We start from the raw sequence: 27,648 nt of genomic DNA on the forward strand, positions 1-27,648 counted from the left end.
GAGGAGAAGCAGCTTTCAGTTTCTATGCACCACAAATTTGGAACAAACTTCCAGAAAACTGTAAAACAGCTGAAACACTGGGTGCCTTTAATTCTCAACTTAAAACCCACCTGTTTAGAGTTGCTTATGGCTAAATTAGGGTTAGAGTGCGGGTTTTTGTCTCTTTCTTACTGTTTATTCAATGTCACATGCTGTTTTTATTTTGTTTTTTAATTATGTAAAGCACCTTGAAATGCCATGATGCTGAAATGTGCTACACAAATAAAATTTGATTGATTGATTGAAGTGTCAAAGTTAGGTTTCAATAACCTAGCAAGCATTTTGGGGTGAAAAAAACCTTTACATGCTTTAGTTATCTGGGCAAAACTTGGGGTAAATTTAGTATTTCATTCCAAATAATACATTTATGACATGATGTGTATGGTATGTTATAGGTAAGTTTTAACTTATCTACAGATGTGGTGCCTGATATTTTACATCCTAAATAATTACTAGACTAATCTAACTTGAACCAAAATAGAAATCAGATTGCAGTGAGTCAATTAGCCTTTTCTCTTCAAGTAGCTATTGCTCTGGTGCCTCTGAGCCAGCCACATACTCTAAGATTACTCAGCTGCTAGCTGCTCAGCAGGTGTCAACAGTGCAGCAGAAATCTGCATGTTTCTAAAAAACATATTAGAAACATGCGGACCCCCAGAAAGTTTAGCAATTGTCACAGCAATGGCTAATGAGGATCCAAAAAAAGAAATAAAAAGAGACAAAAAGAAATATTGGATAAATAAAATAAATATGAAACACTTTTTATCATCAACCCTCAGCTAATGAACCAAGGCCCTGCAGTCAGACAGCATTTCTACCACAGCAACCCTCTGCCTATCAGAGCTGCAGTGTCTTCTTACAGAAGCAGAGTACTTTTACCCTACCCTGCATAAGTCACCTCTCTAAATAGTCTGGGACAACCCTGCATGCTGAGCAAGAGGCTAAAAGCTCTTGTGGGGCAGAGAGAAAGTTTAGGTCTATATTTCACACAAACTACCACACCTGCCTCAGCGACTGTACACACTCTGTTCTGTGTTGTCCTACTACATACCCCTCTGGGTGCAGGCTGAAGTCCTAAACCATCATTTACACACAGAGAGTCATTGGATCTGATCAATTTCTTAAGATTGCTGCCAAGTGCTACTTCTTGGCTTGAGACAGAGAGAGAGGTTCTCACAGCAGCAGGTTTGTACAGTTACTTAAAAAGAGCACTCAAGCTGTTCAGAGGAGATGCTTAAAATAGCTGCTCATTACCACCTTTAAATCTGGAAGCATGAATTATTAAAGTGCAGAGCTTGGGGACACAATAATTTATTAGCTTTCTTTAGATCTCATGCCTGCATTTCAACATTTGCCACCACTATCAGCTCTGTCTCAGCGTTAGATTCACAAATCAAATAGTGTTAATGATAAAAAACATCCATCAAGTTTATCAGGTGTGAGCAATTTGCACTCTTTTCACATCAAATTACAGTGACCTCACAGCACAATTTAAATATAACGTTTTGTCACAAGCAAAGGACAGAAATGGCAAAGAAAAAATAAAAAAAAACAATTAGGTCATGATTATACTGTTGCAAATATGGTTTTAAACCTTTTTTTTATGTTGTTGTTATTTTCATTTAGAAAAAAATATCTTGTCCACACAAAGAACAAAAATTCTGAAATCCCCAGGCTGCACAACAAGGTAACAATAACCTTGATGTCAAAGAGACATTCAAAATACAAAGGTGGAACATTTTGACGAAAAAATAATATTGTAACTTGTGCTATCTCTGACAGTATTTACATTTTCTCTGATTTATTAACCTTTTTCATCACTTTTCAGTATATTGGTAACAGTAAAGACAAAGGAAGACAGACTTAGAATAGTGGGTAAAAGGACTCCATTGTTGTTGATTTCAAGATTCCAGTGTGTTCCACTCTTTCTCCGTCCCCTCTTTGTGTTACAGGTTTTCTTCCACCGGAGCTAGGCTGATTGTTGTGCCTGCAGCACACAGCTGTGACTGATCTGGGTTGATTGCCACCACTACTTAATGCTGTGCTAAACCACTTTTCCTTGTTGAACTCTTAACGTTGGTTGGTGAACTTCATATTTAGCCTCCTGAGTAATCTGTCTTTTGCTTGTCACAAAAGAGAGACACTGACCATTGAGTGGCTGTGGATCAGTGATTAGAGCAGTTTTTCTTCAATGAGACAGTTGGAGGTTTGATTCCCAGCAGTAGTCACATGTTGAAATGCCTCTGGGCAATACACTGAAACCCTCATTGCTTCTGATGTGCCCCATTGATGTATGAATATGATCTAAAACACTGATTAGACTCTATAGAATGATTTATTCAGATTAACTTTGTAGAGATGTAGTAGATTGCTGTATGAATGTGAGTGTGGATGGGTAGATGAGGACACAGATTGTGTTGTAAAACATTTAAGTACCTGAGTGGCTAGAAAGGTGCTAAATGAGTATAGTCCATTTACAAAGTTATTTTTAAAACTTCCCTGTGCTCGTTGTATATTCCTCAGAGTTTTCTACCTTTGTGAATCACTACCTAAACAAAGTAAAGAAAAGTCAGCTCAGCTGCTCTACTTGAGTACTTGTTATACTTACCTTAGCCAAACTCCTGGAAACTCACCTTCCCGAGAAACCTGCAAAAGAAAATAAAGAAACATTGTGACATTCCACTTCCTGTTCCTTTCAAAATAAAATGAAATTATTTTTACTTACCTGTGTTTGCTGTTCTACAATGATTAAAGAAACAACAAGCCACCCATCAATGTTTACAACAGCTTGATAATATCTTTATGAATCTGGATCAAAAGTTAACTATTCTCCAACCTTCTGTATAGATTTCAGTCTCAGCTCCTCTTTAACTGGAAGTTCCAATTCCCTCCTTCTGTGGAGTTTCTGTTTTTTTTCCAACAGAGCCTTAAGAGCAGGGGTGGGCAATTAATTTCTTCAGGGGGGGGCACATGAAAAATCTGAAATATGTTGGAGGGCCTAACCAGCAGTGACTCAACTTTAATCTTGACCCATTATACGTTTTCACATTATATCTCTTTTTATAATGAAATATTTAAATCTGATTCTTTTGGTAAATAACAATATTTGGTAAATATTTATAAAAGTCAACAAGTTGTAGTTTGGTTGAAGTGAGAATTAATACTAATTCTATCAAAATAATAATTTCAAACATTTGAATTTTATTTTTAACTTGTTAATCTCTTCACAACTGAAATGGTGTGTATTATGTTGAACAACTAATCAACTGTATGCATGAGCAATAAATGGTTTTTAGTATTGGAAAGGCCTGAAGGACCTGAAGTGCTGCAACTTGAAGAAAAGGACTGAATAACACAAAACTACCTCCAGTCAGATTAAAATGAATGGAAAAAAGTACCACAAAGTACTCTGAATATGGCAAAAACTTAAAGAGATACACACAAAAAAGTACCAGCACTTTAGGTAACAATACAATAACTACAAAATAAAACTGGAATGACTTGAAAACCTGTAAGAACTGACAAAGCATCGAAGTACTCTAAATATTGCAAAATCCTCTATTACAAATAAAGTACTCCAAACTGAAGCACTAAAAGGAATATAAAGCTTCAAGTTTCATGTCAACAGTTTAGTTTACTTCTTCAATGAGAAAAGTCTAGTCTGTTTTGGGCTTCAACAAGTGCATTGAAATCTGGCTGAATGTCTGATGTGGCTATGCGCAAGATACATATGTAGATCCGAAGAGCACAAGGATCATTTAAGCATGTTTTCTCAAGTGTGGAAAGTTCTCCTGTTTGAGTGAAGAGTAAAACTCAAGCAGTGGGACTGACCCAAAGCGCTCTGCCAGAAGTGTGTCAGACTGCAAGTCAATGAGTTCCATCTGAACATCACTGGATGCATTATCAACACTGCAAGTGAAGGGAGAAGACACGTGCATTTCACTCAACAGTTTTGAAGTCTTGGGATCGCCTTGAAAACTCAACATGCAGTGCTTCTTACATGGATGAGTACCTTTGGAGCTGATCTGCTGATGGGTGGGGGGCTTGCTTCAGTGTTGGCATGTAAGTGAGAATATTATCCTTGATTTGGCTTGACAAAAGCTCCAACTTCCTACTGAAGGCCTTGACTGCACTGTAGATTTCATAGATAAAAAGGCCTCTGCTTTGCAGTTTGACATTTAGTTCGTTCATCTGAACAGTCACATCAACAGTAAAACCAAGATCTGCCAGCCAGTGTGCCTCTGAAAGCTGGGGGATGGCGTCCCTTCCTCACACAGAACTCCTGAATCTCCTCTCTCAGGTCCCAGAAGCTTTTCTGCACCTTTCCCAGACGGAGCCACCTGACGGCTGTGTGGTAGCTTAGGTCACAGTGGTCAATCACAGTTTTTCTAAAAGTTAAACAAACTGTCTGTGATTCAGTGCCCTTGACCTGAGAAGTTTACTGTTTTAGTTATAACATTAACAGCGTGATTCACTTTTAACACAGACTTGCACAACCCTTCCTGATGTATAATGCAATGATAAAAGTTAATTTCTGCTTAGGGTTCTTTCAGTTGTAGCACCAGGTTTTTTTTTTAGATGTCCTCAATCCTCCTCATTATGGTGTGGCGGGAGAGGGAGCCGTTCTCAAAAGCGTCTTTTTTCTCATATTTTTTCACATTCACATTAGCGCAGACGAGTCCACCAAACACTTTAATAAACTCTGTCAGAAAAAGTTTGCTCTTTCTAGTAATCTTGTGGGATATGACAAAACTTGACTTGACAGCAGCATTTCTGGATGTTAAGCGTTTTGTAAAAAGTGTTTATTGAGTTTGCAACTTGGCTAGGAAAACAGACGACTCAATGGCACACTATTGCTCTGAAAGGTTCTTGTATTTATCCTTGTGTTTGTTAGGATCTGGGTTTTTGTATTTTGTTTTGTCTTCATGTTTCAGTTTGAGTTTATTGTTTGTGTTATTTAGTTGTCTCTTCCCTGTGCCTCAGCCACCATTCACTTCTCCTCAGTTACGCTCTCTCTCTTCCCTGTTCTCACCCATCTGCACCTGCCTCTAGCTCCGTAATCATCTCACCTGTGCCCACTTCCACTAATAACCCTCTGCCTTTAAAACCCAGTCACTTTCCATATTTCCTTGCTCGTTCATTGTTAGGCCTTGTCGTCTCCCATTCTGTTTGGTTCTTCTCTTGTCTCAGGTCTGTTCATGTTTTGTTAAGTTAGTTAATATTTTTGTATTTAGTTTAGGTTTTGCTGCCACGTCAGCCTTTGTTTTGGTTTGCCTTTTATTTCTAAATAAATTAGTTTATTTTTCAATATGAGTTTGCGCTCAGGGTTCGCCTCCTTCACCCCAGTTCCTGACAGACGTAGTGACGATGGATATTGTATTCTTTCAACACAGCCACTGGAAAACCACAAGCTAAACACACGGCTTTACCTTTGACTTCTGTAAACAAATATTTCGCAGTCCATGCCTTGTTGAAAACGTGGCATTCTGAATCAACTTTTAATTTTTTACCAGAATATGACATTTTGTGAGGATCAGGAATTCAGCTGCTAGCATCACCTGTCACTGTGTGTTTGCATCTACGTGCTTGCATTCATAAACAACACATCAAGCCCTTTCAAAATAAAAGACGGCTGCATCACACTAAAATACATTTTTTGTTTTTACTGGGGGGCTGCGAGCCAGACAGGGATGCCCAATGGGCCGTATCTGGCCTGCGGGCCTTAAAATGCCCAGATCTGCTTCAGAGGGTGAGTCAGATTGTTGTGGAGGAATTATTTTGCAATGTTCATTTATTTTCAGTTGTTCTTCCATAACTTTCACTTACAATAACTTTAATTTGCTTTTCTGACTAGCTCCTTAAGAGACATTGTCACATTGGGCAGAAGCTTACCTAACTTCTCACCCTATTAAAACCTCCCTTTTGCTATGTTTATTTCCATGTTCTGAAAAGTTTTTGACCATATCCCACCTGAAGATGGCACAGCTCAGTGTCTTCAAAATTTAAAGTTTGGGAATTGCTCTGTTGCTGATTCTTTTTTTAAACTTCTGAGTGTTTGCCATAGAGACCATGTAAAAAGAGTGCTTTTGTTAATGCATTGTTGGAATAACTAAAAGATCAGATGATTCTGACTTCTCAATGAGTTAATCAACATAACCATCTGTATGAACAGTCCTCTAAAGGAGAGAGTCGCAGAAAGACATCATAAATCTTAAACCCAAAACACAACTTCTTACTGGCCGAGTCACATCAACACGTTCCCTTCGTATTCACCTCCTCAGTCTGCATGTTCCTCTGTTCCTCATTTCTTGTAACCTATGAGTCTATGTATTCACCAGTCCACCTTTCCCTTGCAGACATTAGTTGATTCTGGTGCCAAACAGAACGTCATTGGTGAGGAACTTGTTAAACAAACAAAAATGTTGACTAGTTCTCTCTCTAAGCCACTCTCAGTTTCTGCTCTTAACGGACAGGTCCTAACCACCATAGTGCATTGGACAGAACCCATTCATTTTGTGGTCTGATTGTTGGAGTCCATTCTGCCTGTCTAACTGTCTGTACTCTGCTCTTTTTACCTGCAACATTTACCCTCCCTGTACCCCTAGTAAAAACCATTGACGTCTCCATAATTTCCACTGTGTGTCATGACTTCCTCTCTGTCTTCAGTAAGGAAATGTCCCTGTCTAAGCCATTTCAATACATGTATGACTAGGACATCCACTTGCTACCTGGAGCAGCATTTTCTTCAAGTTGTCTATAAAACCTATCTGGACCTAAAAAGGCAACAATGGAAAAGTACATTGGGGATTCTCTCACCACTGGCATCGTTTGACCCTGTACATTATCCTTGGGTGCAGGATTTTTCTTTGTTAAGAAGAAGGACAGAACCCTACAACCATGTATTGATCATTGAGGTATGAAATAAATCAAATCATGATAAAGAACAAATACCCACTTCAATTGATAAGTTCTGTTTTTGAACATTTACATCATACTAAGTCTTTTCTAAGCTGGATCTCAGAAACGCCTATCATCTTGTACGCATTGGTGAAAGTGATGAGTGGAAGACAGCCTTCAAGACCCTATTAGGACACTCTGCGTACCTAGTCATGTCTTTTGGTTTAACTAATGCCCCTGCAGTCTAAGGCTCAGGCATTAGTAAATAATGCTCTCAGAGATTTCATTAACCTGTTCAAGTTTGTGTACCCAGAAGACATCCATATTTTTTCAAAGACCCTTGAACAGCATCAGAACCATGTCTGCCTAGTTCTACAGATACTCCTCAAACATCAACTCCACATTAAGGCCAAAAAATGTTTGTTTCATGTCTCATTTGTCCTTTTCTTGGGCTATATTTTTGAGATTGAGCAGGTGAAGATTGACTCTACGAAGGTAAAAGTTATGGTGGAACGGCCCACTCCCACACCTTGGAAACAACTTATTTTTTCAATTTTTACCATAATTTCATCCACAACTATAGCTAAACTGCTTCTCCTTTGACAAAACTCAACTTCACCACTTAATCTTTTGTTTGGTCTCTTGGTGCTGAACAGACATTTCTGATACTAAAGAATCTCTTTACCTCTACAGTAGTCCTGGTTCACCCAGATCCTCAGTTCCAATTTGTGGTGGAAGTGTACTCATTGGATGCTGGAGTTGTGGATGTCTTTTCATAACATGTTGACTCTGATGCAAAACTACACCCCTAGGCTTTTTTTCAACCAATGTCTGTCCCTGGAGGAGAGAAACTATGATGTTTGAAACAGGGAACTTCTTGCCATTAAGATGGCCCTAGAGGAGTGGTACAACTGGCTGAAAGGATCAAAGTTACCCATCATCATTTAGACAGATCACAAAAACTTATCTTAGCCTATCTTTAATCTACCAAGCAGCTCAACTCTCAGCAGGCTTGATGGTTCTTGTTCTTTGAAAGGTTCCATCTCACCATAACTTACCATCCAGGAAGGTCATGGTGAAGTGAATAAAAATAACAGGGTTGCTTTCTTCCAAAGGATTTATCACAGTACTCGCTGTCATTGACAGATCTTTCTCTTGGTACATCTGCCAGCATCTTTTCAGGATTTCATACCTACTCCAATGGCCAGACCAAAACATTAAATCAGGAATTGGAGGCCACCTTCAGATGTGTCGCCTGTTCTAGTTCCACCTTCTGGAGTTCTCACCTCCCATGGATTGAATATGCACACACAATGACACAATGACGTACTCCGTCACTGGACTGACACCTTTTGAACCCTCTTTGGGATTCCAACCTCCTGTGTTCCCTATCCAGGAAAATGAAGTGGCTGTACCCTCCATCCAACACTGCATTAATGTCGTCAAATCCAAGAGTTTCCTTCTTTCATTAGGGTGCATCCTACTTTACATGTCTCACAAGTAAAGCTTGTCAACTCCAGCCTTTTGTTACATTTGTTTTACATGGACTCCTGGAATCCTACCTTCCCAGAGACCTGCAAAAAAAAAAGAAAGAAACATCATGACTTTCCACTTCCTGTTCCCTAAAAAATAAAATCATTTTTACTTACTTTGTTTCCTGTAGATTTTTGGTCTCAGCTTTTCTGAACCTTGAGGTTATTACAATCATTATTAAAGTTTAATGCAAAAAGCAATACTGAGTATGTGTCAAGTAGGCTTTTATGTCATTTTTTCCAACCTCTCTGTATGTCAAGTCTACATCAAACATCAAAACAGACATCAAAAATGGAGTTTCAGGCCAACAGTGAGTTTTTTTCTGAGAGAAATCTTTGCAATGGTTCTCATAATTCAAACACTCTGTCCAGCAATCATCTTATTTCTGTGTATAAGAGAAGGCATCTGTACTCCACGTTCATCTTCTACAAAGCTGTTTGAACAGGCACGAGTTGTGCTTTGATGGCATGGTTCAATATGCTGTGAGGTTCAGGTGGCATTTTTTGGCTAGCCAGCATTTCCCTGTGAATAATACAATGCGTAGACTCACATTTAGGTGCATTCTCCAAAATCTGAGCAGTTAAACTAGATAGCTGTCCGGTTAAGACAGCAACTCCATCTGTGCATATGCCAACACAACAGGACCATTTCAGTTTTCCTGATATATAATCATTCAGCGACTTGAATAGTTTTGTGGATGTGGATTTGGTTGCACTTGTCAGAGGCGGTGGAGAGCAAGAGGAACCCAGGGCGCAGACTCACTACTAAAAAAGTAAAATTTATAACAACTATAACAACAATCTAAACAGTAGACAAAGGCGAGACAAGGCAAGGCAAAACGAGGAGGGACCAGAGACAAGACTTGAACCGAACACAAACAATCAACAATGAACCAGCAGGGAGGTAGAGAAAATGACCAGACTTTAAAGCACAGGGAAATCATGGATACTTCAGTATCCGATGATATTTACATTCAAACGAACCGCTATAGTTTTCGGTTTGTAAACATGACGGTAGCAGTTTTTGACGGGTAGCACCGACCGTTAGACATAGCAGTTTAGCCGTGCTACAGTAGGAAAATCTGACGAGAAAGCACAGATCATCAGAACACCGGCCATAGGCGCGAATGCACATTGACGTCATGACGTCATTGATTTAGTTAAAAAAAACGTTGTTTAACTTTTCGGTTCTTCCCTCGACTACTCTTCAAAAACATTTTTGTTGTCTGCCACCCGCTTAACTCCCGAAATGTTCCGCCACATTACTAATGCTACTCCTCAAATTGTTTCTTCTTCTTAATTTTTATTGGTGGTTGGTAAACAACTGAAGGAATCAATACCGCCACCAACTGGTAAAGAGTGTCTGCTAAACTTTTCTCCTTCTTGCATTTAGCAGCAACTCGAGCACATTGCTGCCCCCTATATGTCAGGAGGACAAATAACACCTTTTCTGTATAAACTGCCAACCCTCCACAGTGGCGTGTGTGTTGATCAAATTCACATGCCACTTCAAATATTTACCCGCAATTGGCCGGTGGCGGGTGCTAATTTCCACCCCTAGTTCTCCTTGGGAGTGACAAGGATGAATAGGATTAGGAATGAGGTCATCAGAGGTTGAATGACTGGGAGATAAAGTTAGAGAGATCAGACTGAGATAGTTTAAACAAGGCCAAAGAGGAGATACTGTATATGGGTGTAGTCAGAGAGAATACGGAGGTAATTGGAGGGAGAACAGAGGACGCAGAAGACATTTAGATGAAGGAGGATGAGTCACTGTGGAGACCCCTGAAAAGGGAACAACTAAAAGAAAAAGAAAAAGAAAACCCCAGAATAAGGGGCGTTCACTTTCTCCCTTACATCCTGTTTAGAAAGATGGGGCCTTTTTACAATGATGCAGTGTAGACTAGCAAAATATGTAGTGGGATGTTTTATCATTTTAAAGATGCATATTGTGAATGTAAAATAGTATAATAGTACTTTCCATGCAAGTAAAAATTTTGTTTGTAGAATAAATAATATTTGCAATGTCAAACACACTACGGAGGACCGAAACTGACATAATTAAAAATAAAAGCAGAAATAGATATATTTTGTTTTTTCTTTTCCTTACACAAGCATTTGTTCTTTTTACATTTCCTCATCTCCTCTTTCTGTCATGGCTCTAACTAAGCATTTAGCCCACATAAAGAACACGCTCAGGAGACCAAGGCAAGTTTTTAAGTGTTTATTCAGACAGGACTAGATTAGAAGTCAGGGCCCGGGAACACAGTAAGTCACGGTAAGTGATTTTATTTACAGGTGTATATATGTACAGTGAGGAACAACCAGGAGGATCTGAAACGGCAAGGAGGAGCAAGGTGAGTCTTGGGTACTGAATTGGTTTTACCGTATAGTAGAAGGTTAGTGAGTAATTGCCTTTGTCTTACAGGTCCGAAGGATGACGAGGCATTGAGGCGAGACAGGGTTAACCAGATATGATCCAGGAGGAGGAATATCCAGAAATCCAGCAACAGGTAGGTTCATCAGGTAAGTGCAGCGGTTAATTACAGGCAGGCAGGTCTTGGCCGAGGGTGAGCAGTAGTGATGTGCGGCTTGACACCTCCTGCTCCACAAGAGGCGGAAGTATCATGATGCAGTGTTTTGGTGGCTGTGTCAACACGTCAAATATCACATGACCGCTTCTAAACGAGGCCTCGATTCTTTCTGGTGTCACTGATTCGCAGGAATCCTGAGTGGGCGGGTCTTGTAGTTATTCTCAAGGCTTTAAAATGAGACTGAATATCCACCCAAACTGTGGGTTTTTGGAAAGGTGGACGTGTTTTTGTGCAAATTTGAAATAGCGAGATATAGCTAGAGAGAGTCTAAAGTTGAGTGGTTGTGTGCATGGATTTGAGTCTGTGAGAGTCTGAGTTTAGACAGTGAGGTTGAGTGATTGTGTGTGATTTTTGAGTGTATTTAAAAATATTTGTGAGAATGAATAAAAATCTTTGAATGTCACTCAAAGCCTCTTCCTATATGAATCACTATCATGACATCATAGCATAAAGTTATAAGTTCATAGATAGTATTAAATGAAAATAATAATTCATGGAATAATAATATTTACAGTCCAACATAACATGGTGTCACTATTGTTAAAAAAGATCATGTTTATTGTAACATCCTGTTTTCAGTTTCTAAAAACAAAAAGACAGGTTTTATTGGAGAACATGAGCTTTAATGAAAATGTATGAATGAAACAGACTCATGATCTAAATAAAGTTATCAATTTTATTCACATCAACTGTAGTACATGAAAACAACCACCAGATGTCACTATTTTAGGGTGCCTTGAGTGCTTCCACACAATAGGCCATTTTCTGAGCAACTGTTTCAAAGTAGTTCAGAGATTCAGGAAGCCTCAGTTTCACCATCACTAGTGAGCAGCACAACCTGAGGCGAAGGGAAAAATATAAACAAAGGTTTAGCGTAGCCGTGAGCTTGAAGTCAGAACCTAAGGGCTGAGATCCTGACCCATAAGGCGCGATGCTCCAGCGAAGATCTCGAACCAGCCGGAGGCTTACATACAGGTGCAGCTCATCAGGTGGAATAAGCTACAGCTGGGGAGGAATAGTTAGTGGCACTGCCAGCAGGGCGGGGACAAATCTCCAGATCCTCACAGGGTGATTTAAAGCTTTTGTCTTATCCTTTTTGAACCTTGAGAAATAAACAAATCTTGTCAGTATAAGATGATTATTTTGAGCAAACAGTCATTTTCTTTCAAGAAAATATTTTAAATTTGGTCACTTCCATGTTCAGCATTTTGTAATAGATTTGACAAAATTCAGATTTCATGAAAAAAATCAATTTTCTGTGCTTTCGAGTTCAAAAACTAAGAAAAAATTTTGTCAATTCTTTTGACCCAATATGTTTAAATATTTACTATTTAGCAAAAGGTTTACAACAGAAAAGCACATCATTTCTGGATGAAAAGTGCATTTTTCTATTTGACACTAAATGCATCTGCTACAGTATGTGTGCTGACAGAATAGAGAACCCAAATGCATGCTAACAGAGGCAGGTTCAAGATTCATTAGCCTCCCTAAATTAAAGCATTGACCTTCATACTTACAGAAAGCAAGTTACATGGTTCTGAAACAATTCCTGGAAAAAGAACCAAAAAAGACAACTTTGTGAAGACTATTTTTTTTTCATATTTTCATTCAAGTCCCATTATCTTGGGTTAATGACTAAAACAGGAGACAAACTGTAGGTTCACACAGGGCAAGAAAAAAACAGGGCTCCATAATGAGCAAGAAATGTTGGTGTGGAGGATCTTCCTATTTTGTCATGTCCAATCTTCTTGAATCTGATGAGATATCCAGAAACAGGTCAGGCTGTTACCATGGTAACCATTATTAAAACTGACCGGAACTCTTGCTGTTTCACCAGCACCATAAATTACATGGTCAAATTTTAATGGTAGCCAATTGCAATGTCTTTCTCAGGCAAAGAATTGGGCTAATATTGTATGTAGTAAAAAAGATGTCCCTAACATTTAACTGTAACTGATAATTTGAGATAAATGACTAGTATTTTCTTTCTAACACTAGCTGAGATTTTACTAGCCATAAATTAGGTGTTTAAGATACATATTTTTAATGGTTCAGTTTTAATAAACCTGTTAATGTCTATTTCTTCTATTCCCTTTATTAAGGGACCACAAAAAATTGTAATTGTAACTGGCTAAATCAGTGATGATTAACAAGAAAGAAAGCTTGCCTTATTTTTATTTAAAATAAAGGCTTACAATGCATATCACCCGCCACCTTTCATGCCAGAGTTTAATACAAATATCACCTCATGTTGAGAAATGATGGAGTTGTTGTCAGGATTTGGGGTTATTGTTATTCTCGTGTTTCTGGTTCATGTTTCAGTTTGGGTTTATTGTTTCTTTTATTTTGTCATTGCTCCTTGTGTTCCTGTCATCATTCACTTGTCCTTAGCCAATCTCTTGTTTGCCTGCCAAGCCCATTTTCACCTGCTACAAGTTAGTAATCACTCACCTGTGCCCACTTCTCCTAATTACCTGCAGTCTTTAAAACTTGTTAATTTCCCTCACTTGTCACTGGTCCATTATTGCTTCCATGCGCTGTCCGGTTATCCTTGTGTCTCGCCCTCTTGTTTTTGTAGCCTTGGATATTGTTAGTGTTTTGTACTTAGTTTTGGTTTGCTGCCTTATCAGCCTTTGTTTTTGTTTCTTATTATTTTAAATAAATTAATTTTTTTTAGAGCTCTCAATATAAGTTTACGCATTGCGTTTGCCTCACTCTCCACCACACCCGACAGTTGTAGCCATTTCTAAGTTTCTAAGTTTAGTTAGTCATGGTGGGCTGGCTCCAAATGTTAATGATTTGTAGAGTTATATCCAATGATTATTTCATGAAAGTTTAACTAAAATTTGTGCTGTAGATTATGAGATTTTTTTAACAGACAGACACATGAACACTGGCACTAATTGCAGTTTTAAAAGAAAGAAAACAAACCAAAATGGTAAAATGATCAAATATTGCTGTAAACAGAAAACACAATCTTGAATCAGAGAGATTATGGCACAAGTCCCCTTATATGATGCACCCTCCACTGGCTGCTGGCCAGCCAAGTCACAACACTTCAGCCAACCTTCTTTGAAAGTAGGGGTAATTGTCATCCTGCAACATTAGCAACTTTGTAGGGCATAATATGTAGGACCAGGGAATATTCACAAAAAGATGAAACTTAAATACAGTCAGTAAACTGTCTATGTATATTACTTTTTTGAAGACAGACAATATGAGAAATTACTGTTGTCAAAGTTTGTGTAATTTAAAAAAATTTCTTACTCAATAAAAGTCATATCCATGGCTTGCCGCTGCATAAAAAGTAATATTACACCTTAACATGTGCACACTGCAATCACATTACCAATGTTAAAGAGCTCCATAAATTGCAAAATAAAATATGCATTGACATATTTGTAAAGCTTTTTGTTTGTTTGTTTTGGTACGAAAATTACATTCTGTATAGATGTCTTAGAAAACTCAGGCTTGGTCATCATTATCTGGTGATCCCACCATCCTGTTTTGCCAGATTTCTCCGTTGTCACACACATGTGGTGCCACTGTTACAAGACATTCTTATAATTCTGAGTCTCTGACTTGTCTGTAACAATCACAGCAAAGTGAGAGACTGGCTTTAATGCTGGAACAACTACAACTTAAATAAGAGATTCATCTAACATAATAACATGGTGTAATTAAAATGTTGTAGGTGAAATTTGGCTTGTGTGTAATCAGACTATGTATTTGATATTTATAATGTGTAGAATTAAAGTTTAATGGGCTCTCAGTTAAAAAAGAAGGACATTTTAATTGGAACAAGTTAAGCATGACTAATATAGCTGAAAGTAAATCCTGTAGACATGACATGCAGTATTTAAGTATAGAACAGTAGGAGTACTTTACTTATGTATGAAATGGTTTATGAATGTCACAGATGTTATCTCCTCTCTCCATCTCCTGTACATTTCCCTTGAATGTTCTTTAACAGCCCCCTTTCTTCTCTTTTATTTGTGTCAGGGAATGTCTGCATATTTTTTATTCATGGGAGAAAAATATTGAGAAAATGAGTGGGATCAAAGTGCACCATGAAATATTAAAATTTGAATTCCGTGATTCTGAAACCCAGGCATACATCTCCATTCAACTGGGTGCTGAAATTTGAATAAAGTCAGTGCCAGTGGCGCTTTACATCACTGTGTTCAAGGGCAAAGATACTAAAGTTGTTTAACCTCTTTGGATCGCCTTGCTGCTGAAAAGTGCTATATAAATAAATTTCACTTCACTTCTCCATTCACCTTTTATTGGCAGTAATGAGCGGTCACGACAAGTGCAAATACATTCTGCACATTTTACTACATGAAGGTATGTTTCGCTAAACGTAAGTAGGTTTTTATGTCTATCCATCCATTTTCTTTACCGAATTCTGCTTTCCAGGTCATAGGGAGCTGCTGCCTATCTCTAGCAGTCATTGCACGAGAGGCGGGCCACACCCTGAACATGTTGCAAGTCTATGACAGGGCAACATAGAGACATACAGCCATTCACACTCTCACCTACGGACAATTTAGAGTTACCAATTAATCTAACATGCATGTTTTTGGTCTGTGGGAGGAAACTAGAGACCCTGGAGAAAACCCATGATGCACAGGGAGAACATGCAAAGTCCACCCAGAAAGGCCCGGAGGCAATCCTGCAACCTTTTCGCTGGGAGGCAACAGCTCTAACCATTGTGTCGCTGTGCTGCCTGTTTTTATGTTCAGTGAAAATAAAAAGGTAGATAAATAGGGTAAATAAAAAAGAAGGCACTGTCTGCAAGATAAACAAATAATCAACTGAATAAACACAGATCGTAAAAGTCTCCTCATAAGATTAAATCCTAAATCAACATAAGGTGCCTTCAGTCATTCTGGTTCTACTTTAGAATTGTCTACCCCTAAAGAAACAGTAGAAATACCCAATGACTTGATTTAGTTTGCAGAGCCATTGGAGAAACCCCTAGAGACTATTCTGAAAGCAACTGGGGCTTTCAAAATAAAAAGATAAAAATAGATAGATCCAGTCACAGAATAACAGTCGCCATTGTTCATTTACATCACGTCTACAATTGTTTTTAGCTATCAAAATAAAATTTAGGCTATACACCATGTTTTTATATAAACACTAAGGACTTCATTTTTATTGCCAAGAACTACAACAGGAATGTGCAACAGTGAGGCTGAAGAATAATGAAGCTCTTAAGTTGTGGAAAATTATGCAATCTGTACTGGTCAACAGTGTTTGTATCTGCAGTGGGGTGTTTTAACACTCTGAACTATTGAAATGTAATATGTCTCTGGATAAAATTGTTCCTTAAAATTAGGTAATTCCCAACCTGTTAGAGTAGACAAAGTAATAAGTACAAGTATTTGAGAATTAAACAATGTTAGAGTTCTAGGAGGCTGCATAGTGCCTCAGCTGATAATATTTTTGCCTTGAACGAAGGTTGCAAATTTGATTCCTAGCAGGGGTATTTCTATGTGCAGTTTGCACATTCTCCACACACATATGTGGGTATTCTCTGGTTACTCTAGCTCCTTCCACAAACCAAAAACACCTATTTTAGATTGATTAGTGTTTCTGAATTGTCTCTATGTGTGAGTGTCCCTAGCTGTTTATCCTTATGTGGCTTTGTGATGGACTGGTGGTGACCTTTCCAGATTTTACCCTTACCCAGTGAAGATAGGCACCAGCTCCCACAACCCTGCACAGGAAAAAGCAGGTATGGAAAATGGATTAATGAACTCTAGGGTTTCTCCAAGGCTTTACTTGTTTTATCAGTTTTATTGATCTTATTAGTATTATCTTAATGTTTTATCTTATTTATTTTTTAACTTTCTTTAACTGCTTGACTTTGAGAAATATGCACAAGAATTCCAATATACCTGTTGTTTTTTAACTTGTACAAATGACAGTAAACTATTCTTTAGACATTATGAACCTAATTCCAACATAGTTGGGGTGTTGTGCAAAATGCTAATAAAAACAAAATCCATCCATCTTCTTTACCCGCTTCTCCATTTTGAGTCGCGGGGAGCTGGTGTCTGTCTCTAGCAGTCACTGTGCGGGAGGTGGGGGACACCCTGGACAGGTCACAAGTCCATTACAGGGACAGATAGAGACAAACAACTATTCACACTCTCAGTCACACCTAGGGACAATTTAAGAGTTACCAATTAATATGCATGTTTTTGGTCTGTGGGAGGAAACCAGCGTACACCCACTTGAGCACTGGGAGAACATGCAAACTCCACCCGAAAGGCCCCAGCCCAGGATACAATCCTGCAACCTTCTTGCTGGGAGGCAACAGCTGTTACCACTTCACCGCTGTGCCACCTGAAATTGTTTCATATTTATGAAAAATAAGGTTATTTTTATTTTTATATCTAAAAAAATGGGGACTGAGGAAATAAAGGCTGTAAAAGTAAGTGGAAAAAAATAGAAACAAACATAGGAACATTTTGTAACTAAATAGGTTAACTGGCAACAGGCCAGTAAGAGGACTGAGTGTAAAAACAGCATTTTAGAGAGGCTGAATCTCTCTGAAGTAAATATGGGCAGAGGTTAACCAGTCTGTAAAAATCTGCATTTAAAATAGTAGAACAATTTCAAAATAACATTCCTTAATAGAAATTTACACACAGAGCATTAACACATCCTGTGAGATGTAGCTGTGGTGGCTATCTTGAAATAAAATTTTGCCATGAAAGCCATTGGGTGATATGAATGATATTCTGTTAATGTTTGAATTGTAAATATTTTCTTGCTGTGACTAAAGCTTGAATCATTCTATGGACTCTTGGCAACTCCTCGTTGCATTGGTCTTTCATATCAAGTTTAAATCATCTTAAGCAAAAACATTTTCTTTAGACTACCTGCATTCTTGACAAATGCAGTTAAGGATTTTGAGTTTATAAGGTAAGATTGCTATGTGACCCTTTGGTAATTTGTCTCATCCCTGTCTGAATCACTGTCAGGTGGTCCTACTTTTGCTCTAGTTGTAGCAAATAATTCTATGTTGTCTCTGAGGTTTCTGTAAAGCTTTTTATTCATTTTGTGATATTTCCCCTTGAAGCATGCATTGGTGTTAAAACTGAGACATAAAATTAAATGGTAATGACTAAATCTAGTCCCTCACAAAATGGTAATTTTTGTCGTCCTGTCCGTACTGTAGTAAACCACACTGTACAAAGAAAGTCAAAGTGTTTTGTATGCTGCTGTGTCTAAATCTTTCATGACCACCCCAGTGCTGTGTTATGTAACAGCCTGGTGTAAGGCACTGTGATGTTTTACAGCTGCTATTTCCTAATTTACAATCTGCCTTACAGGGAACAGACAGTTAATTTTACTTAGATCCCTGGACACATGCAGGCAAAGGAAAATATTCTTGCTTTTTCTTTGTGTTTTGGATGCAGTCAAGGTGTGTTTTTGTTTGGCTTTTTGGTACTTAATATGTTGAACACTGTTTGCAGTAAGATATATTCAAAAGTATTTTGAAGGTTTGGGACTTTTGAATGCTTTGGTAGCATGCATTTATTAATTTTTATACTTTTAATTGCAATGTGAACAAGAACAAATGTGCACTACCCAAACAGATTCACTTCTTCACTTAGAAAAGAAGGCAATAACGTTCTGGGGCAGAGCTACATTTACAGCAAAAGTACATTTTTGTATGAATGAATTTGAGCATCTTTTGAGATGACAAGAGCAAACTGTTTTCTTGCAGCTAATACTATAGCTACAACCATTTGTGTTTATTTGTGTCCCTTGGGTCATCCCTGAGTGACTTACATCACAAGCTGACACACATAGGAATGTGTGACTCATCAGCTTCTCCCTGAAGAAACAAAACAAAGAGCCATGGGTGGAACCAAGCAAAAGGTCTCAATCTGAGACACATTTTAAACCAAAAACAACAAAGCAAACAGGTCTTCTTCATTAATAAATTATTTCCCCTGGTATTTTGTTTGGAAGCCAAATGGTAGTGTGAACACATGGTAGCTTTTACATCTCTCTTAAAAGACAAGAAACTGTCATACATGGTGGAGAAGGAGGCGAACCCAGAACGCAGAATTATAATGAAAAACTAATTTATTAACTAAAGAATGAACAATAACAAAGGCTGCCAAGGCAGCAAAAACTAAACAAAACAAAATCCAAAACTATAAGGCGAAGCAAAGCAAGGCAAGGCAAGGCGAGAGACAAGAGACTAGAGACAATGAACAACAGACAATGAACCAGCAGGGTAGTGGAGAAAGTGACCGTGTTTTTAAGCTGAGGATGATTATGGGAAGTGGGCACAGGTAAGTGATTACAATATCGGATAGGTGGAGATGGGCGTGGCAATTAACAAGAGCTGACAGAGGATAAGTGGAGAATGAAGACAAATGGGCAACAAACAGGAAAACAAAACAACAACGACAGTAAACCAAACCCAAAAGAAACCAGAAACGAAACACTAAATACAAAAAGAAACACTACCAAAACAAAACCTGACAGAAACTGTACCATAAAATTGAAAGAAATGAATGATAGAATGAAATGAATGAAAGAATAAGTTTTAGGTAGATGTCTTTTAGACAAACTACATATAGTATGTTCAAATTAAACTGAAGTGATATCAGATTTACACGTTTTATCTTGTTTAAAACACTTACTGTAGATTTACAACGACCTCTTGTAACGTAGTCCAGCACAAAAAGTAACTAAACCTGCTCTGCTTGTGCTTTTTAAAATTTTGTGTCTGAAAATCTGTTGTGCCAATATATTAATGCAAGTACAGAAACTACACAAGATGAATAACATCTGCTTTATTAGCACTTGCACATACAAATAAAAAGGAGGTGAACTGGTGTGATTTTAGTGCTGTAAGTTTTAGTCTTTGATAATTTGCTTTCTTTTTATGTGAATTACCTTTTAAACCTAGCTTTGCTTTTCCAAAATTTTAATAAAATATATCCTGTAAGGCTCATAGTATACATTGGGGATGACTCTCAGCTACTACCACTCAAAATCTTAACAAAATATCAGTAAAACTGACTGAGTTATAGTTATTTTTAGGTTTACTAATTTTGGTTAGCTGTGGTGGCCATCTTAAATGGTGTTGATTCCAAAATTCACAAGATATTTTGTTAAAGGACAGAGTTGACTTTAACAATCATGATGAAGTTTTAAATTTAGATATGTGTAATCCGTTAGCACTCTAAGTATGTACTGGGTATGACTCTCAGCTACTATTGCACCAAATTTAAGCTAAAAATCTGTAAAATTGACTGAAGTATAGCCATTTTTGTTTTTGTTAAAGTTGTTTAGCTGTGGCAGCTATTTTGAATTGTGTTGACTCCAAAAGTTAACCAGTTGTATATGTACATGCACATGCAGTGATTACTTTCTAAGAGTTAACAGCTAATTTAATATTTTGTTAACAGACAGACAGATAAACAAACATGAACACATACACAGACATAAAGAAAAATGCATGTACACTATTGCTTTCCTTTAATGACAACAGGAGATAATGATCAGGAATGCTGAGTCACAGTAATAGGAAATGTCAGTAATTGTGCATCAAACTGTTATGATTTGAGTTATTTTTGTAAATAATCTTTGACTAATCTTTAGTTTTAGATTTATTGTAATCATTCGTGTTTTTGTTTTATTTCTTGTGATCCGTGTGTTTTATCTATTCCACGTTTCTTATGTTGTGTAGTTTTACTTGCTATGCCCTATGCATTCCATGTGCCATTACTCACTCTCCCTCAGTAGTTTTCCATGTCAGCCTGCCTCATCCATCTGCATCTGTTCAAAGTTAGTAATCAATCACCTGTGTCCACTTCCTCACGCCTCAGTCCATATCATCTGTTCCTTAGTGTGGTGGGATGGGGTTTCACCCTCCCCCGCTCTGCGTGCCAGGTGTAGCTCAGGACGCACCGTTGATTGGTGGGCGGGGCAGATGCCTTTATAGTCAGGCAGGCTGCGGTAGGTGTGTGTCTTTGTTTTCTCCTACAATCAGCAGCTATTTGTTGGTCTGTTTGGTCGACTCGTCTAGATCGTAAGTGCCAGTTTTGCTATTCGTGGTTGGTTTTTGGGTGCTACGCTTATCGTGCGTTTCTGCAGTGTCGCTCTGCTGACGTTGCCGGCTGGAGCTGGAGGTTGTCGTGGCGTGCGGCTTCTATCCGGTCCTCACCTGCTGACCCGCTCCCACCCGGGTTAGGCTGTGTTTCCACCCCTGGGTAAGCTACCTGCTATTCAGCTTTTGATTTCTCTTTTATCTGGATCCACCGTTAATGAGTTTGTTTCAGGCACCGATTGTGTTTGGAGCTGCAGTGCTTTGGACGCTCTGCTGTCTTGTCTTATCGCTGTTTGTTTGGGTCGCTCTCAGCTGGACCTGTCGCTAGTCGGTCAGACTTTGGGGGCGTGGCGTTAGTCCTCTGGCCCCATCGAAGGGCATTTGGACTGGATGACAACAATTGTTCTATTGTTTGAAGTGTTTTTTACGGTTTGTATTTGTTGTGTGAAGTTACTGATGTGTTTTTTTGTTTTGTTTTGTTTTTACTGACTTTGTTTGCATTGCATGTTTTATTTCTTTTTTTTTTTTTTAGAATAATTGAACTTGTCCATCCCTTTTGCTCCCTTTCGTTGTAGTGGGCCTGAAGCCTCGTTTTTAACAGAATGTTTTAAAGAAATTGTTTAATAAAATATTGTGCACTGCTCAGTCTGTGTTCTGGTGCATCTTGTAACTTTCAAAAAGACCTCTGCCACCTGCTGGTCACATTAGCTTCCATTACTTACTGGTTCATTGCTTTCTGTTTTCTGGCCCCTGCTGTTTGTTTTCTGTTGGTTCCTGTACCACAGTCTGGTTATGCTCTTTGTTTTCAGATGATTTTGTGTAATCCTTATTTTGCTGCCATGTCAGCTTTTTGTGTAACAATAAACCAGTTGTAGTTTTAATATGATTCTGCACTCTGGGTTTATTTCCCTCAAATATGGCGTCAACCACGACCGTGTATTACACTCCATGCGTGCACTGAACCTCCCATTGGCGCACAATTCAGTGACCATGAGGGCTTCTCTACTGCAGGGCACGAAACTCAACACACGCACGCATGAGCTGCATCTCAATATATTAATCTCCTTGCTCATGCGCTTGTGTGAAACTTTGCCCCCTCCCCCACAAGTGTAGAAGAAAAGCTCAAAAATGTGAACCTACATATGATTAACCACTTTTCTGCTATACCCGCCCTGTAATCCTTGTTGGTGCTGGCTTCCATAGGTAAGTAATCTGTGTGGAGCTAACGTGGCTGGTTTGGCGAGTAAACGTTTTATGGACTTGCATTATTCTGTGTTGGTGTGTGTGGAGGGGGGGCATCTCTGAGCATCCTAGATGACCCTTTATTTTATATTAATGGTATATAAATACTAATGGTACTATTCCAATGGATGAAGGGATACTTTCCAGAGTCTTTGGGTTTTGGATCAGAGGAGAACTGTCGGGAAAGGGCAACAGTTCAGCCTTAAATTCACCCTTGAGACTGTCAAGGATGAATTCAGTTTGATGGAAGGTAGTTTGAGTTGGTCCACTAAGAATGTATGAGATTTTGTTTGTATGACTTTTCTCCCTGATTAGTTCATCCAGTGTCTTGGGTTCATTCCTTGTAGCCAGCTGATCCCTGATGGCCTCGAACAGGGAGCTGGCAAACATGCTCCGTAAAGCACTCTTTTCACCTGGTCTCCACTACTATAGTGCGAAAATTGATGGAATATTCAGCCACAGTCTTTATTTCCTTGTTTCAAACTCTGAAGATGACAAGCCACATCTTCTCCTTGTAGGGAGTGGCTGAAATTCTCCAAAAACACAGGAAAAGACACACTCTGGTAGATAAGCATGCTTCTGCCCAAGGTAGAGCTTGACCCCTCAAATCACTAACAATGCAAGTTACTTTGAAATAATCAGAGCTAAAAAACTGTGGAGTGTGACTGAATGCCAGGTGGCACTGAAGAATGAAACCTCCACAATTACTGGTCTCGCCCTGGAATAGTTCTGGACCGTCCATAATGGGTTAACTGGTGGCAGTGCTGGTGGTAGTGGAGCAAGATTCTGTTTGGATGGAAGAATGGTTAGTTTCAGATCCAAAGCTGAAAATACATCATTTAGTTGATCCAGATGTTCTGATGTGGATTGCTGTTGACTATGCAGGTCATGTAAGATGGATTCATGTTGACCTAATATGATGCCCTGGGAAGCTAGCGCAGACTGGACATTCTCTGCATCAATGGAACTCTGGATAGTGCTTGGGTAGGACCATTCTGTCTTATTTTTACTAGTATTTGACCCAGTGTTCAGACAGCGGATGTAGAGCAGGACTCAGAACACAGTAAATAAAATGAAAGACTTTATTATGATGAATTCTGAATGGACAGCCAGTGAGTGGCTGTCAAGGGAACATAAACAAATCTTAGCCAGATGTGGAGATATATGGATATACAGTAGTTAGTGACGAGTCTTACTTGTTGTCTTTGTTTTTTCAGGCTCAGAGGGAGGATTAACCAGGATTCTAGAGGAAGGTGATGTCTCCTGATGATCCAGGTTGAAGGTGAGTATTTCCATAGGAGGCTGAGGGGAGAAGAGGTCTGGGAGATGATGTAGGATTATGTTTCCAGGAAATCCAAATAGGAGGTGAGTATTTCTGTAGGATGCTGAGGGAAGGGGAGGGGTGAGGAGGACCAATGAGGAGTGGCATCAGGGATGGAGGGTGGAGCTGGCGGTGGGGAGCGGACAGGTAACATAGTAGATGAGCTGGTGACTGCAGTGGTGGAGAATGAGATTCGGGAGAATGGCAGTGAAGGCAACAGAGGTTTGTATAAATCCAGGTACGTGTGTCCACAGAGGAATGAACCAGACAGAGCAGATTCTGCACAGAGAGGAGCATGAAAAGTTGAATGTTAACAAAGAATAATTTTCTCACAAAGGTCAAATTAAATAAAAAAAAAAAAAAAACTTTCTAGAGAGCAGGACTGTCACCCGTGACAATAAATGATCCCACAAAGACTTGTGGATCAACTCAACCTTTAGTATCTGCTCCAGCTTGTTCTCCAAATCATCCGTAGCTGAGGAAGCAACTGCACCACTCTGGCACACTCACTTTTCACTTACCAAGTATGTCAGAAGGTTAGTGCTAGAATAAAATACCACAATAACCCCGGAATCCTATCAATTTTGGTGTATGTTGTCAGAAGTGTGACCTCAGTCACTTACAGTCCTGCAAACTCACTGCTCTTTTCGACCTTATCATGTGATTCTGCAGCCAAGTGCAACAGGAGCCAGATCTTGTTTTTAACATCTCACCTTGATGCTCAACTCTACTCATGGTCACCAGACATTTTGTCAGTGACCAGGCTTTCAGAGAAGGAGCCAAATAAATACACTGTTGATCTTTCATCCAACTCTGGCGATTAGCTAAGAAACAGATGAGGAAAACTGTGGAACATTTAAAATCTGAGTTGTAAAATACAGTTGAAACCAGATGTTTTTGTACACACAACCATCTTTTTCTCACTGTCTAACATTAAATCAGACCTTTCATGTTTTAGGTCCAAATAATGTATTGAATTTTTTTATTACTTTTTTTAAAGTCACAAGTTTACATACATTATCTAGCATTGCCTTTGAAATGTATAAATTTGGCTAAATGTTCACCAAATTCTTTACTTAATATCATTAATCAAACCTAATTTTTGCTTATGATGGCACTTGAAACAAGGACTGCAATAAATCCTCAAATATTGATATTGGAATTAATAATTAAATTTAGGGAGAAATACTATGCTTAAACCACTCTCAAATACATCCTTCTTCACAGTATAAAAGCACCTCATACCACTGTTCTGGTGCGTAGTCTTCACACCCTCCCCTTTTATTTTCCTCTTTTAACTTTTGTCTTTAGTAATAACTACAGGAGGTAATGAGTTTTTTAGTTTACATGAAAAGCCAACTGGAACTCCAGCCAAACAATTTCACTCCTCCCCTTTTATCTTTCCATTTCACCTCTTCTATTAGGTGTAATATGAACTAGCAAATTATCTTTAATTAAACAACATTTCTTTTTTAATGATAACAGTTTATAAATTTGTGACTTGTACAACTGTCCAAAAATTTACCAGTTTGCATTTGTTAAAATGTTATTCTTATAGTTGAAATTTCAAAATTTGGACAGCAAACACACAGTATTGTCTTTGTTTCGTCTCCCGCTGGTTGTAAATAAGGAGGCTCTGAATATTTTGTTTTGCCCTAAAGCATTACTTCTTCTTGCAGTTGCTCACAAGTGAAGCAGCACAGATCTTTCAGGTATGTGAAGGTTTGCCTCTTGTGTCAAGCATTTCAAAGCTGGGCTGTAAAATGCAGATTCTTCTGCTGTTGCGGTATTTGCTAATTGTTTCATTTCTCTCGCTCCTTGACTGCAGTTTAGTTTTATAGGAAATTAAATGAAGTAACAGCCTACGTCACAGACAAATGAAGACTGAACTGCTTTCAAAGTTCAGCTTGGGCTGTGCTGGTTTAACTTCATATTTGTGAGAAAAGAAAAAAGTAAGAATATATTTTTGAAACGCTCCCATCTAATCTAATAATCAGTTTCTAACATGTCTATACATTCTTCCATTAATTAATTAATGCAATCATCACCATGATCATAAAGAGTCACTATACAAAACAAAAACAAACAAAAAAAAAACAATAGATACATTTACCTGTCAAATTAGTTCACAATCTCACCAGAAACTTCTCTAGCAGTGTTTTGACTGTTGTTACAGAAAATAACCAGTCCGACATGGGGCATTTTTTTGTTTGTTTCTTTAAGAAGTTAATCTCTTTTCAATGAGAAAAAATCAAAACACTTAGAGATGTAGTAACAGCCACAACTTGTGGCATAGTGAGGATCTAAATGCGGGACTATCAGACAGGAGGCAGGTGGGCACAAAAATTAACTTTCGTTACCACCTGAAGACAAGACAAAACTGAAGAAGTTTCATCACAGAAAAACCAACACTGACACAAGAACCAGACTCTTGGGGAAAAGGCAGTAATAATCCCATAAACACACTCCTAAACCTGTGGAAAATCTTCCCAGAAGAGTTGAAGTTATAACTGTAAAGGGTGGGCCAACATCATATTAAACCTTTAAAAATGGGATGTCACTCAAGTTGATATGCATGTGAAGGGAGATGAGTGAATACTTTTGGCAATATTGTGTATTGTTATGAAAACTCTAGTTTAACTGAGTCTGTGGATGGCGAGAAAGAAAAACTGGACCAAACAAATTAACAAACAACCAGAAAAAAAGAAAAGAGTAGAACAAAACAGAAACAAACTCCAGAAAGGTGAACCAGTGGTTGACTAGGTGGACAGAGGAAGTTAAGGAAGTGGCCAGGAGGCCAGAATGCTATAATGGATGACCTGGAGGCTGAACAGACTGAGGCTGTTTTGGAGAAATGTCTTGCTGTAAGGAAAGCCTGGCCAGGCCACTCTGAAAGAGGGTTTGGGTAAAGAGCAGATGAGCAAAGCTTCCCAAGATCCCTAGAGACTTGAACCTCTCTAGGTTTTGCCAGGCCTGACAGGCAAAGCAGGGAACTTATTAGGTAGCACATGTGACATCAGGTACCATTTTTCCTTTTTTCAAGGGGTCGGCAAGGTCCAGAAGTTATAGTTGGCATAGAAGTATCTGCCTGGACACCCACAAGCTCTGGTTGAAGAGGAATGCCAGCTGATTCAAAAAATGAATAAAGTGGAACATCTGCACACCCTCAAGCTTCGACTAGACCAGTCATAGCATTTGGAACCTGAATAACATCAGTTGACTCAGAGAATGACAGGGTTGCAAACCCCAGGACACATTGGCTAACTCAGCTGACTCCAGAAGACATCATTTCATTCTGAAACAGAAAAAGTCAAGTGCTCTGCAGACAGAGAAAGAAACAAACAAGTTGTCTGCAGATTCTGGACAGAAACAGACAGGACACCAGGACTTGGACTGTTGGCAGACTCCTAGGCCTAAGATTGAGGAGTGCTTGTAGGCTCCTAGACTTTGGGAGGTGGGTCTGAGCTGTGATCATTTTTTTACTTTATCATTTGGAAACAAAACTTGGCTAAATAAACAAAGCTTTGTGCTTGTAAAAAAAGCAAGTGGCCAACAGAAAAAAATTTAAGGCAGAGAAGTCTATCTATCTGAAGCATAGCATCAAAAGAGCATCTATATGAGACTTTAATACAAGGACCAAGTAGTGCTCCTGCATTCTTTGGCTTCATATATTTTGGCTGTTTCACGGTGATAAAACAATTTAAGCTTTTAAATACTAATCCGGTCAGTTCTTAAAGACCAAAAGAATGAAAGACCCAAAGACAGTCTGCAGAGGGAAACATACTGTATGACATACTAAAACGCTATAAATAGTCTGCAGCTATTTATGCTTGTGCTGTGGGGCAACTGGTTGCTTACAGTGTGAATCTATTTTGCAATGCTGCTTTGCAAGCTGCTGTACTGCATTAGACTCCCTTCGTGTAAAGCATTACC

The 27,648-nt window shown here is 38.7% G+C and overlaps 1 protein-coding gene and 1 long non-coding RNA gene across 4 annotated transcripts in view; both read left to right on the forward strand.

Annotated features, from left to right (window-relative positions):
- Positions 1-27,648, forward strand: part of casq1b (calsequestrin 1b) — a 38,250-nt gene that overhangs the window by 2,096 nt on the left and 8,506 nt on the right. Inside the window, exon 2 of one of the 2 annotated variants that reach the window (XM_017432061.3) lies at positions 25,395-25,427. The exons of the other annotated variant lie outside the window; for it this stretch is intronic. Coding sequence (XP_017287550.1) covers positions 25,395-25,427 — 33 coding nt within the window. The remainder of the gene's footprint in view (positions 1-25,394; positions 25,428-27,648) is intronic. 2 annotated transcript variants of the gene reach the window in all.
- LOC119617218 lies at positions 20,552-23,703 on the forward strand. Of its 2 annotated transcripts, XR_005233440.1 has the most exons (4): positions 20,552-21,315; positions 21,385-23,199; positions 23,280-23,378; positions 23,612-23,703. It is a non-coding gene; the product is annotated as an uncharacterized LOC119617218 (long non-coding RNA). The 2 variants fall into 2 exon arrangements; XR_005233439.1 differs by having other exon boundaries at positions 21,385-23,378.

The sequence above is a fragment of the Kryptolebias marmoratus genome, linkage group LG7, assembly GCF_001649575.2.
Source record: "Kryptolebias marmoratus isolate JLee-2015 linkage group LG7, ASM164957v2, whole genome shotgun sequence".
NCBI classification, from domain to species: Eukaryota; Metazoa; Chordata; class Actinopteri; order Cyprinodontiformes; family Rivulidae; genus Kryptolebias; species Kryptolebias marmoratus.